Genomic DNA, 14,309 nt, shown 5'->3' on the forward strand with positions numbered 1-14,309 from the left:
ACGACTAGTTGTTTGAAGGTGAACAACCCCTTTCAGATAAACAAGAATTCAAGCTTAATCTGGCTAAATTTGTCTTTGGTATGTCAAAGTTTAACATTTTTTGCATCTGGTTTATAGGTTGAGCGCTTGTAACGTTTTTTGTAATCAAATCAAACATTCTAAGAAAAGAATCCTATATTTATAATGACCTAGTTTGCTACTGCTACTAAAGTTGACGTCTTTCTTGGTTATGAAGTAGTTAACTGCGTAGTGTTTTCCTGATCTGTTTGTTCAACTCCGAAAGTTTAACAGGTTTCCACACCAGGTATCTATTAAAAAAAAATTCACTGGCAATGTAAGGTCTAATGAAATGCCTGCTGTGTGTGTGATTGGGGGAAAGAAAAGCCAGCATTTGCTTATTGCAGTAGTGAAGTCATTGCAATCTATTTCATGTGAGCCATATCTACTTCATATTGGGGGCAGATACCAAAACTACTGTATCTTAAAATTAAAAGGATTATATCTTTACCTGACTAGGTGTCTAACAGTTACACTGGTCTATAGTAGAATGGGCAATCTTGTGTAAGCATTGAGGGTAAATTCCAGAGAACAGGTATTTAAACAGGCTTCCAGTACTTGATAATATTCAGGTTCAATTTACATTATTATACCTTTAACATACATTATATTCTAAATATAATGTAATACTACATGGATATCCAGTAGCGTGCCCTGTTGTGTTCTCCTCTAGAATAATTTATGTGTACTTCCTATTTCTGAACTGCTACTCTGTGCTACTATATACACTGTATCTATGGTCGCATTTAAAGGAATGCCTGGTGCATTTTATTTCATAACCATTCATACTACAGGGACATTATTTAAAATGTAATCTCCTCGGTCTAAAACAGAGATTCTTGCCAAATTAATAAGGAAATCATGTTTGCAACCCAAATAATGGTATACAACTAATTAAAGGCTGTGTTTTAGTTACTGTTTTTCTAATGTAGAGAGAAATAGTTAAATGAGATCATGGAACATTGACACTCATTTTTGTGTCTCATCACCGGGAGGCACATTTATCAAGGGTCGAATTTCGAAATTGACATGAGTTTTTTTTTAAAACTACCATAAACTCCCATAAATTCGAAATCTGACCAATCGAAATGTATTAATAAAATCAAATTTTCTCAGCTCGGACTAATTGAATCGACCTGAAAACTTCAAACGAGTTTGATTCAAATTAGAAAACCTCAATTTGAATTTTAAAAACCCGATTCCTCTGGAAAAAAACTGGAATTTCAGGAAGGCTGCATTGATCACCAAATTGATCCCTGGACCCCTCCCATTGACTTATAAAGCAATTCAGCAGGTTTAAGGTGGTGAATAGTCAAATTCAAGTTCTTATAGGACCAGAGTATGATAAATCTTGAAATTTGAGAGTTCTGGCCAAAAAACAAATTTGACCCTTGATAAATCTGCCCCTTACTGTTGCATCAGTAGACGCTAAATCAATGCTAATGTCATCTTTGATAGCACATGCATAGGGGTGCAGGAAGGGATCTCTACTCTCAAACTGCAAGCCACATTTGCATATGATTAATGAAAATGGCAATTAGGCAGATGCAATTCAGCACGTGGTGTCATTGAGGCTGCAATCCTCGTAAAAACATGCAAAGTGTGTCTGAAATTGCACTTGCACTAGGCTGCGTTCTCTTACCTAGATGCAGTTAGCAAAGTGAAATTTTGAGCACAATATCCATGTTTTTTTCCTCAATGCAGCATTTTCCCCCAGAATTTTAGCACTTTTGCAGCTACTAACTGCTATTTTGCTTATCCTAACTGCACTGCGCCCACCACAAGTGCAGGCAACTCACCAAAACAGATGCAACTGTGCGTGCATCATTGCAAATTGTACACAATTGCACCAAATATTTTCTAAGTCTGCCTGGGGTTATCCCAATTCTTTAGGTGCAAGTCTGCTGTGCCTATTGACATTTTGGAAAAAAACAAACAAATTATTATACTCAGATACTGCAAAAAGCCCAAATCCGAAAATTCGCCATTTCAGACCTGTCGAGATCATGTATAAAACTCCCCATAGACGCAACGATTCTTCTTGCCGAACGACCGATTTTAGGGAAGCCCGACCAATCCTTCGAAATTATAGTGTGGTTAGTGGTATTCGAACGATCGTACATCTTACGATTTTTCGGCCGACATCTGTTGGGAAATTGAGGTAAAAAAATCTTTGTCGGTCCCAGTGCAATCTATCTATGTTTGCAGGGCCAAGCAGGCAGCTCCCCTTTGTTTTCCTGGTAAATTGGTCTTTTTAGTTGATGGTAAATTCGTACGATCGTACGATTGTTCTGAGAAGATCGTGGTCTCACGATCAGGATCTGATCTTTTAAAAATCTCAACATCTATGTCCAGCTTACGTCAATGGGAAATGTGCCTATCCCAATTGGAAGATATTGTGGCCTGCACTGGATTTAACCTGATGATCTGATAAATTCAGGGTATTTGGGCAAAAAAACAAAAAAAATCTATTAATTCGAGAAAAAAGTCTGAAAAATCATACGATTCATCTTTTCAACCGATTTTATTGTTTTTTCCCCCGATCCAATTAATTCAAGTTATTTTATTAATAAATAAGGCAAAATTGTGGATAAGAGTTTGGTTGAGCTTTTTTTATTTAAAATATATTAAAACCAGATTTTAGTAAATAACCCCCAAGTGTCCTTATTTCAATACTTTCACTAAAATATCAAAAGAAACTTGTACTCCCATTTCAGTTTTCATAGTGAAATACTCATCTGTTTGGGATTTAGCGACTTTTATTAAGCATATTGCTTCCCTCTGCTGTGCTTTACATAATATCTTATCTTCTTCTGTGAGTCTCTGTATGTGCCATAAGCAATCTGTTTCTACTTAACTGTATCTGCTGCTTCCCTGGAGAGCCATACAGATTTTCATTTTTATTTTTTTCTCACCCAGTGCCAAGCTGTCTAATGTAGAGCTTTGTTGCCTTTAGTCTGCGGGAAACTTTCATTCTGTGTTATTGCTGCAAATTCAAACTACACTGCAGCACACTTAGGGGGGTATTTACTAAAACTCAAATGGATCTAGTTTTTTTTTATTAAGACAAAGTCGACCTAACCACCATCCATGAATTTAACTACATTTTCAAAAAATCAGCTAGATTGTGCGTCAATCGAATCATGCGACTTTTTCAAATTGATTCTCCAAAAACTTGACTTTACCGAATTGCTGCCATGACAACTCGAATTTAGTTGAGTGGATCACAGTGTCAAGAAACTTCTTCAGGGACATCTGCCATTGACTTCTACATGACCTTGACAGGTTTAAGATGGATTATTTTCAGATTTTTAGCTGCTTTGGGGTAAAATAAAATATAATATCTTTTTTTTCCTCTAAAAAAATCTAGTTTGACCATAAAAATGTGAACTTTAATAAATAGGCTCCTTCATAAACAGTTATGGGGAAATGTAATAAGTCATAAACAAAATAAATCAATTAAGTAAAATCAATACAATAAAAAATGAACATTTTGAAATGTATTATTCATTACACAGTCACTTACTTGGAATAGGACATTTCTCAAGAGCTGCTTGAAGGTAGCTGTTTTTTGGCACAATCGTAATGACTTTTCCTGTAAGAAATATTATTACAAATACAAATATTATTACAAATGCACAATATAAATGTGTAATATCTTTTCCTCTTGGGTCACAAGATTACAAAGATATTAAATGCATGCAAAAAGAAAAACTTTGCATTACACATATATCTACTATAATCATTAGGCTCTACATTAAGCTTAAAGCTAGGGGACACTAAATAAAAGACGGTTTGTTTTTGACTGAAAATATTATAATACCAATGGACCCATTTGCCTTTTGTTAAGCATATTTCGTTTATTTACTATTTTCTTTCCCCCTCTTCTTGAGTTTTTCCATAAATATTTAATTTTCTCCTGGTTTGGCTCAGTGAGTGTCTCTCGTGAGTTTCTCATTTCCAATGTATCTGTGGTCTATGTTAAATACAAGATACAACTCTTTGCTCATCATGGCCCCAGTCCACAACTCCAACTTTGTCTTTCACATGTCTTATTTTCTATAAGTAGCTGGTAGTTCTTCTTGTTCTGTATTCTATTTCTGATCTCCTATCCTGATCTAGTCCTTGTTGATTAAATAGATGAACTTGAATGAGGGTCTCCAAATAGTAAAATTGTTACTTACCACATTAGGGAAGAAGCCCAGGTGCACAGCTCTGAGCCCTCAGCATGGGGAGCGGATAAACTGAATATACTATGAAGCAGGCACTCATATGAAGTCAATTTCCACCAGGTTGTTAAAGCAAAGTGAAGAAATTGATTGTGTCCACAGTCTGACAGCCCTTGCTTTAACAACCTGGTGGAAGATTGCCTTCATTTGAGTGCCTGCTTTACAGTATTTTCTTGTTGATCAAAGTTCTGGTTTTTGTTGCTACTCTGTGTTCTGTGTCTGCTATTGCTCTAAAGTCTGTTTGTGGTCCTTACCCTGAAGGCTCCCTGCCTGCTTGTCTTTTCTAGTCTGCCTTGTTATTGACTCCTTGCCTAGCTTTTATTGTTAATCTCTGCCCACACCTTACCTTTGCCTGTAATCTTGCCCATGCTATTTCTCAGCTTTCTCCATAATTGTAGCCAGGTTTCCTTGATCAGTCTTTGCATGTCTAAACTGGTCCATCTATGGACTTTTATACTTCAGCTGAGTAACAGAGGGCTCCTTCTGAATGGAAAATGCCTCATCATAGGTAGTAGAGTGTGTCATACCCAGGTACCATGACCATCCCCAGGTTTGTGTAGTCTCACATGACAACAACAGGTCTGGACAGGGAGCCAAAATAGACCTGGGCATTCCAAGTACAAAGAGGCTCACACAGCCCCCGCCAGACCACTAAATATTGACTTTCCATGACATCTTACAGCAGCCCCTCTGGCATTTGCCAGAAACCTCAGAATGCCAGTCCGGGCCTGGACAATAACACGCACAAAAAAACAGCACTGCATTAATGTGGCTTAAACACTGTGATAGCATCTCTCCAATTTAATTTCCAAATATTCTTTATTATTTTCCAAAGAGAAGAGTAAGGCAGATCAGGTATACAGCATATTTTCATGTAACATACAGTGTCCTCTATGAATAACCAAGTATACCGTTGGGGAAGGGAGAAGAGGGTTGTTAGTGAGGAGGAGAACAAGGGAAGAAAAAAAAAGAAAAGGAAAAAGAGGAAGAAAAAGGCACATCCCAAGTTTAATCCAAGATCACATTGCTCAAATAAAAAGCATCTCTCCAATTTAAGGACTGATTTTTACATGCCATTCTGATAAATTAAAATGAAGACTACCCCTCATTTTAGTATGCTCATTGAATATCTTTGTTCACACTGTCTCCAAGCCTATTGTGTTAATCAATGGATTTTACTGGGTACATGATTCTATCATGATTCTGTGCTTATTGTACCATTTAGACATTGATAACTCTCATAGAATCAATGAATAAATACACACATATAAGGTCAGAATCACACCACATGCTCTGTAACTGAGCACTTCCTGAGGGCACTTTTCACAGATGAACCATTGACTTTGCTTGCGGAGTGAAGGAGACAGCAGGCATTTCTATGTTTTCTGCAATCCATAATGAGCATCTCTACTTTCCCAGTAGTCACAGACCTGATACACTTAATCTGAAATTACATTTTAAAAATGATATTATTTACAGATAGAAATGCATAAACGATTGCACACAAACTCTCTTTATAGCCCTACTTTACCTTTGCAGAAACAATAGGCATTTAAGGCTATTGCCTTGTCAATCTGTCAATCTAAGCTCCAGATATGCTCATTTCATACATATTGCCACCTGCATTTATTATTGCTCAGTAAGTACTGTTGTTTTGTCAAAACTTTATACTCTCAGGCAATTACCAAAGAGATGGTATGAGTCTAATTACTTGAACACATCATTAACAAAGACCACAGGTGAAAGAGAACTGTGTATCAATAATCGCTTTGTTTAAATGAGACCTTGAGAATGGTCACATCGCAAAATGCTTAACTATGCGGCTTCAACTGAGATTGCATTTAATTATGATAGATGAACATATTTCCTTTTGTTAAAGGACTAAGCTAAAACCCCGAAGAAATGTAGATGCTTATTTCACGAGTGCTCATCCAAGAATTTATTGTGATATATTGTCCAACGTTCCTCAAACTGCAGGTCAGGAAAGTAAGGGAGATCATAGGTCACCAAGAAATTCTGCTTTATTTATGTGTTATTGAGTAACACTAGAACCTTAATTTATATGGTGATGCATTGATCTATATCCAATTTCTTTCCAGATATGTGACAAATGCAAGGTTTTGTCAATGAATTTATTATCACTTTGTTTACTTGGAATACCAAGCATTTCTACATTAAAAACAAAGTTTGATATTTACTGTCAGCCCCTTAGCCATATGGTCCAAAAACATATAGTAATGAAAAAATAAATAATATATGTAAGGTAGTTCATTTCAAGGAATATTAGTGCAAAATAATCACAGCAAACAGCATCAAAAGCATTGTTTAAAATTGTATTAAAACATACCACCCACCTGACTCGATTCGGGCCATTTGGAGCTTTATCAGAGGAGGTGATGAAACGCCAAATGGTGCGAAACGCCAAATGGTGCGAAACCTATCAGGGGGGTTGTCTGGCATAAGGTATACTGAAAGAGGGAGGACACTGCCTTGTGGTATGTTTTAATACAGTGATACAATGATTTTAATGCTGTTTGCTGTGATTATTTTTCACTAATAAATGCTTAAAGTGAGCTACCTTGCATATCATTTATTTTCTCAGTACATTTCTAAATTTTTCAGGACGTCATTTCTTAACAAATGTTTCAACAATGATTTTATCCGGTTAAAAATAATATCCAAAGAGCATGGATTCGATTTTATTGCTATTCGTTTTCCTTCTGTTAAAGTTATGAGTACTAAAATGGGACCTTGTACTTGATGGTAACTAAGCTACACAAATCCATATTGATGGCAAAACAATTCCATTGGGTTTATTTTATATTTAAATGTTTTTTAGTAGATTTAAGGTGTGGTGATCTAAATTATGGAAAAATCTCTTATGCGGAAAAACCCAGGTCCCAATCATTACAGATAATTGCCTTTGAAAGTGCAGTCTTCATTCAGTTTGATACATTTTATTAGGCCAAGTGACTAAGTGGCCCTACACTGGTTTAAGAAAAGAATTCAGCATGAAGGGCGAGTGGGGCCACACCCAGTGATATGTAGTCAAGAATCTTGTTTTTCAAAGCATTACCATAGCAAAAGAAAATATTTTACTAGGCATTTTAAATAATTGCCAACAGCACTCCACCACTACAGGACTGCTTTCATAAAGACTACAAAATACCACTTGTTTTTGTCCTGTTTATAGTCCCCAGAATAGCTAGCTAGCTAGGAATTAATTGCCTTTAAAAACAAGTTATTTAGAATAAAGCTGCGCCTCATCATAGCATGTGTACAATAGAGGATAATAATTTGGAATACTCATTATCTCACACGTTTCCCTTGTAAGGTTCTCAGGGTTACGGCCAAGCTTTCTGATTTAGTAACACTGTGACCCATCAAGAACATTTAAACCCTTTCCTCCAAGAGGTGCTGCAATACATTGCATTTAATGGGCAATTTGTTGCGTCAGACTGCACCAATTATACACAAATTGTTTTAGCCCTCTGAACACTGATTTTAAATTCTGAATGTTCAGTAGTAAAAGGTCTAAAAAATGTCTCATGTATCAGTCTGTATTTATTGTTGTACAAGTATGGAACCTTGCTCTCGACCTGGGGGTTTCCGGATAACAAATCTTTCCATAATTTAGATCTTTCTTCCTTGTCTACTAGAAAATCATTTAAACATTAAATAAACCCAAGAGACTGGTTTTGTTTCCAATAAGGATTACTTATATCTTAGTTGGGATCAAATCTAACGTATGGTTTTATTATTACAGTGAAACAGGAAATCATTTTGATTAACATGGAGTCTACGGGAAACGGCCATTCTGTAGTTCTGAGCTTTCTGGATAACAGGTTTCCAGAAAACGGATCCCATACCTGTATATCATATATTCTGTTATACTGCACACAAAAAATGTTGCCTATAACTATAATGATATAATTATATGTGTACTGTATATATATATATATATATATATATATATATATATATATATATATATATATATATATTTATATATGTCCAAGGTAAGCTGGTGCACACTGGGAACTGTTTAAAAAATGATCATATTTATTAAATCAAAATCTAAAACGGGCCAACGTTTCGGTCTACATCTAAGACCTTTGTCAAGAGCAGCTTCGATTGCTTCTCTGTTCTAATAACACTAACTAAAAAAACATAAACTGGACACATAGGGGCAGATTTACTAAGCTCGAGTGAAGGATTCGAATTAAAAAAACTTCGAATTTCGAAGTGTTTTTTGGGCTACTTCGACCATCGAATGGGCTACTTTGACCTTCGACTACTACTTCGACTTCGAATCGAACGATTCGAACTAAAAATCGTTCGACTATTCGACCATTCGATAGTCGAAGTACTGTCTCTTTAAGAAAAACTTCGACCCCCTACTTCGGCAGCGAAAAGCTACCGAAGTCAATGTTAGCCTATGGGGAAGGTCCCCATAGGCTTGCCTGTGGTTTTTTGATCGAAGGATATTCCTTCGATCGTTGTATTAAAATCCTTCGAATCGTTCGATTCGAAGGATTTAATCGTTCGATCGAATGAATAATCCTTCGATCGTTCGATCGCAGGATTTGCGCTAAATCGTTCGACTTCGATATTCGAAGTCGAACGATTTTAGTTCCTGGTCGAATATCGAGGGTTAATTAACCCTCGATATTCGACCCTTCTTATATCTGCCCCATACAGTATAAAATATACTTGAAGCAACTGTTTTCCTTCAAGTTATATACCAAGGGTGTAGAGTTAAGTATACACTGATAGGGAGATGCTGTTTGGCATTTCTGGTGCATTTTATATTTGTATAATTTAAAAAAAAGACCATAGAGACCAGGTCTGGATGGTATAACCCATCTCCTATACCCCCTCTCCTGCAGCTCCAATATAGGCCATTTTTATCCCCCAAAAAAATAGACACTGTCTAGGAAATATATACTTTGTGTTTATACTAATTAAAGCATATAAACTTATAGCAAAGTGATCTGCAAGTACCTAATATTGAACTGCTACCCCATATGGGAAATCTATAGTTTGTTTAAAGGCGCTGTTTTCCGTCCAACACTTTTTTTTCAGTTCAGTTGTTTTCAGATTGTTCACCAAAAACAAAAGACTTTTCCAATTACTTTCTATTTTCTATTGGTCACTCATTTTCTATTATTGAAATTTGAGGTTTAATTTTTCACCTTATGTCTTTCAAAAGCAGCTCTGGGTCACTGACTCTGTAAAACTGTTACATTAGTTGATACATTTGTTATCTTTGTCCTCTGAGCAGACTCCATAGGTTTCATTAAAGGTAGCTGTTAGAAATGATACAATAGTTGTTAATATTCCACAGATGCTACTGAGAAATGTATCAACTAATGTAGCAAATAGTAACATTTCAGAATCTGCAACTGGATCTCTGAGCTGCCAGACTGAAACAGCAGAGACACGAACATTAAGGGGCACATTTACTATTGTTCGAATATCGAGGGTTGATTAACCTTCGATATTCGACCCTCAAAGTAAAATCCTTCAACTTTGAATATCGAAGTCGAAGGATTTACCGCATTTTAATCCGCATTTTAATCCATCGATCGAACTATTTTCCTTAGATCAAAAAAAGCTTAGAAAGCTTATGGGGACCTTCCCCATAGGCTAACATTGGTGCTCGGTAGGTTTTAGGTGGCAAAGTAGGTAGTCAAAGTTTTTTTTAAAGAGACAGTACTTCGACTATCGAATGGTTGAATAGTCGAACGATTTTTAGTTTTAATCGTTCAATTCATAGCCAATTCGATGGTCGAAGTAGCCAAAAAAAAACTTTTTTTTTCATTTGAATCCTTCACTCAAGCTTAGTAAATGTGCCCCTAAAACTTTAAGCTTCAATTTATCCCAAAAATAAAACATAGAAGGCAATTGAAAAAAGTCTTTATATCTGGTAAACAAATTGAACAAACAACTGAATTTTAAAAATAGGTTTCAGAAGATGAACAACCCCTTTAATCCTTGCCAATATACAATATATGGCTTTATCCACTGACATATATAAATACAAATATGCAATGTAAACATAATTCACGCAGGGTTTATTTTTCCTTTAAAGATTCACTTGCAAAATAGTCAGTACACACATTTCACAGTGGTAGATCTGTCAGAAATGTTAAAACTAAGCTTGTCTGCTCACTATTTTGTTCCCTTAAGCATTTGCTTGGGCTAATTACAGTACATATAAACTGCCCTCTTGACTTCTTATGCTGCCAGTGAGTTCACATCCTCCAGATGGAAAGAACTTTCAGACATGACAACTAGATTGTCCCTGAGATAGTGCTTACTGGAAAAAAAAAACAACTGGGCATAATGGTGTTTAACAACCTCTGACTGTCTGAAACTTCATTGAGCAGCATATTTATGAAACAGAAAATCAAATTGCTTTTGTTTTTTCTCTTCTAATTGCCGTAGCCTCCTGCTCCAGTGGCCTTTGTCACAGACAGAGGTAGTTCTTCATACTGCATTTATTAAAAACATCATAGTCAAAAAGTGATATGTGTTTGTGTGTGTATACATTCTTACCTCCATGATAGGTAATAGTGGGAGCCAAGGTCTTGCCATCAGTACTGTACATAGTTAGAAGGAACTCCAGGCCGTTACCCGGTCCTCTCATTGTTTTCAAAATAGCCAGTATGTGATGTGGGTCCCTTACATCAACCTGAGCTCAGTATAATATCTCACATTATATCACATTAACCCTGGGTTTCAGATATATTTAACTCTACTTTCACAGCATGTGACAGCTGTAAATGTATAATTGTGAATTACCCCTTTCTGTTTCTGGCTGCTAGGCAAACTACATATATGATCACAAGTACCATATATCTTTAGTGAAATGCTTATTCTTGATACATGTGAAGTCAGTGACTACAAATTTATAATGCCTCATTTGGCCATTTAGTTCCTTGAAGGGTTAATAACTGTGCTCCACAAGGCACCTGTATTAGGCATTGTCTCTGATGACATTTCTGGGCTTTTATCATTATTACAAGAGTCACATTAGCCAATAATAGCAGGTGAAACTGCGGGAGCTTTGCTATACAATGGAAATATCTACCTAATAGTAGTGGGATCGGATGATATGACAAATAGGCTATTTCAATAATAACAGAGCAGAAATGGCACCAGTTGCACATTTACTATCTACCTGACAGATTGATACATACATCTAGTGGTTCATAGAGATTCCTATAGAGAAAGGACATTTAATGCTTCTAGGCTGTGCCACTCTACCTGCAACAAGCTGCTTTGTTGGATTCCAACAAATCTGATCCAGTGCAGGGAGTCAATAATCACACAGCAGGAACAAAGAACAATTCTAAAAGGGTTATAAAAAGTCATTTGGTTCTAATAGCAGCCATTATGCATAAAGTGTGAGCTAGCAAATTGGAATGAGGTTCAAAGCACACTTAATATGCAGCAATTATCTCATTATGTGCGTTCTTGCACTGGAAGTTTTAAAAATTGATTTAGCAGAGGATGTGTTATTCTCAACAAAACAAAGATCTAGTCACTTTTACAAATATGGTAGCTGACAAAAGTTAATTGGTGCAGCTTCATTACCAATAGCAGCACCCACCTAACACATTACATTACATAGGTTATTAGCAATAACTTTAATGGATGTTTGCAGCATTTCCCTTCTTTTCTAGCTACCACATCTCAGCTGCTAGCACCCTTACCTGTATCATATTTGTTGCTTGCAAAAAAACTAGGTAACCGCAGACAGAGATAGATAGATAGACAGATAGATAGATAGATAGATAGATAGATAGATAGATAGATAGATAGATAGATAGATAGATAGATAGATGATAGATAATAGACAGATAGATGATAGATGATGATGATGATGATGATGATGATGATGATGATAGATAGATAGATAGATAGATAGATAGATAGATAGATAGATGATAGATAGATAGATAGATAGATAGATAGATAGATAGATAGATAGATAGATCATAGTTAGATAGATAGATAGATAGATAGATAGATAGATAGATAGATAGATAGATAGATAGATGGATGATAGGCAGATACCACCATCCATACAATATGGCATTTAATGCAATAACCTCAGTACACAACTGAATGTTTTTTTGTCAATGACCAAATGTAGTCTTAGTTTGAAACAAACTTTATTGCAACAAAGAATTAAAAATAGTACATCTGTGAGAATTGCAGAGTGCATATCATAGGAACTATTGAGAAATCACGACCCAAGCAAATCATGTACAATTTCAACTAAAAGTTTTATTAAACAACTCCAAATCAGCATGTTTTTTCACCATAACTCTGAGTGATATTTACAGTCTTCGGCTCCTGCGGTGAAGGCTTGGCTTGGGGAATGGGGGGGCAGTGGAAGGGGGTGTAAACTAACAGGATGTAAATGTTTTCCAGAAGAAGTTTTTGCATCCTGCTTTGCGTTCCCTGGGAGCCAAGACTGGGCTAGAGTTTGCAGATCTTTCCAGTTCCAGTCTTACATCGTCTTGTTCAGCACCTCTGGGTAAGTCGTCTGCTTCCAATGCTTCATTCTCTGTCTGGGAAGGGTCTGATAGCAACTCTGCCAGGAAATACTTGGCCAACTCCTGAAAGAAGAGCAATGACAGGGTGTGAGAGGCTGGGATCTAGTTGAGTGTCCAGGTTAATAACAGAAAAAGGAAATCTCTCAATACCACCCATGTTCAACATCTACTTTTTCTGGAACTGCAACATGAAGATAATGATCCTGTGCTGACTGATACAGCCCAGGTTATTGTACACAGGATAAGAAGTCAGCACTCACCATCCATAGCTAGTCTTGTTAGGTGCAAGTCCCAGGCAGCTACTTGTAGCCGAACTTCAGGAATACTTTTCAAATAGACAGCACCAGACCAATGGAAAATTTCTTAAAAAGCCTTTATTTGAAGGGCTTTATTCAGACAAAGGAAAGGCTAATGTAAGCCTGAAACGTTGCTGTATTGCGTCTGAATAAAGCCCTTCAAATAAAGGCTTTTTAGGAAAATTTCCATTGGTCTGGTGCTGTCTATTTGAAAAGTGAAAACAGCCCAGGTAATTGTTAAATTTAGATGAGACTTTAGATACCTATGGCAACGTTTCAGCACATTGAATTGTTACTTTAGGCAGCGTATGAACTCTCTCTTGGAACAACATTTCCAGTGCTGGGATTTTCCTCATGTGGAAGTTGCCACAGCTCGGTTTCTCGCCTAGTGTTTGTCACTAAGGGTAGGATTACAACAAGCCAAAAGTGGAAGGAATTTCTGTCCAAAATACAATTTGGGGAGACCGTTTGTCGCGCAGACTATTTCAGCACCTCGGACAGCTCCCTATTAGGCACAGTAAGCAAATGGCGCGCAGCGCTTCCCTTTAGCCAAACAGCCGAAAAGGAGCGCTTTACTGACGTTAAAGCTTTTCTTTAACGAGAGGTGTTTCCTTAACAGAGGTCTGCCCTGAGGCAATTATCTGCCTTATCAGTTCTCTATACTACCAACATTCAGCCACTGTGTGCGGCGCAGAAAAGTTTGCCCAGCGGCTAAATTCCCTTAGTCTGCACTAAAGCTGCACAGGAATCCAGGCTGCTGGTGGGTAGCAAATAAAGTAACTCTTACCTGTTTCCCTGCCGCTGCGAGTGATTTCTGCAGGAACTGGCGGAGTCTCGGGTCTGTGGGAGCCGCTGATAGAGAACTGACAGCCAGAGCCAAAGAGAGCAGGGTGAGGGCACAGCGCATACGGCAGGACTGCATGGCTTCAAGCTGGGGACACAGGTACAGATCAGTGCTGAGTAACCTGCTGCTGTTACACGTCGACTTGCTCTGCTTCTGCTCCTGGGATCTCCTTAGCCCCCTTTTAAATTCTGCCTCTGACGTCATCACGGGAGAGCCCCCTCCTACCCCTGTTCTCCCCGAGATAAGCAGCACTTTTACGCACCATTACCCCAGTGTAGATAAATCACTGACAAAAAAACACGACGATGAGGGG

General features: G+C 37.2%; 1 protein-coding gene across 1 annotated transcript; it reads right to left on the reverse strand.

The window, feature by feature from the left end:
• Window positions 1-12,453: 12,453 nt before the first annotated feature.
• sst.1.L (somatostatin, gene 1 L homeolog) lies at window positions 12,454-14,150 on the reverse strand. The gene is given in 2 exon segments (NM_001090491.1): window positions 12,454-12,919; window positions 13,940-14,150. Coding segments are annotated over 2 exon segments (348 nt in total). The 5' UTR covers window positions 14,075-14,150; the 3' UTR covers window positions 12,454-12,706.
• Window positions 14,151-14,309: the final 159 nt, after the last annotated feature.

The sequence above is a fragment of the Xenopus laevis genome, chromosome 5L, assembly GCF_017654675.1.
Source record: "Xenopus laevis strain J_2021 chromosome 5L, Xenopus_laevis_v10.1, whole genome shotgun sequence".
NCBI lineage: Eukaryota > Metazoa > Chordata > Amphibia > Anura > Pipidae > Xenopus > Xenopus laevis.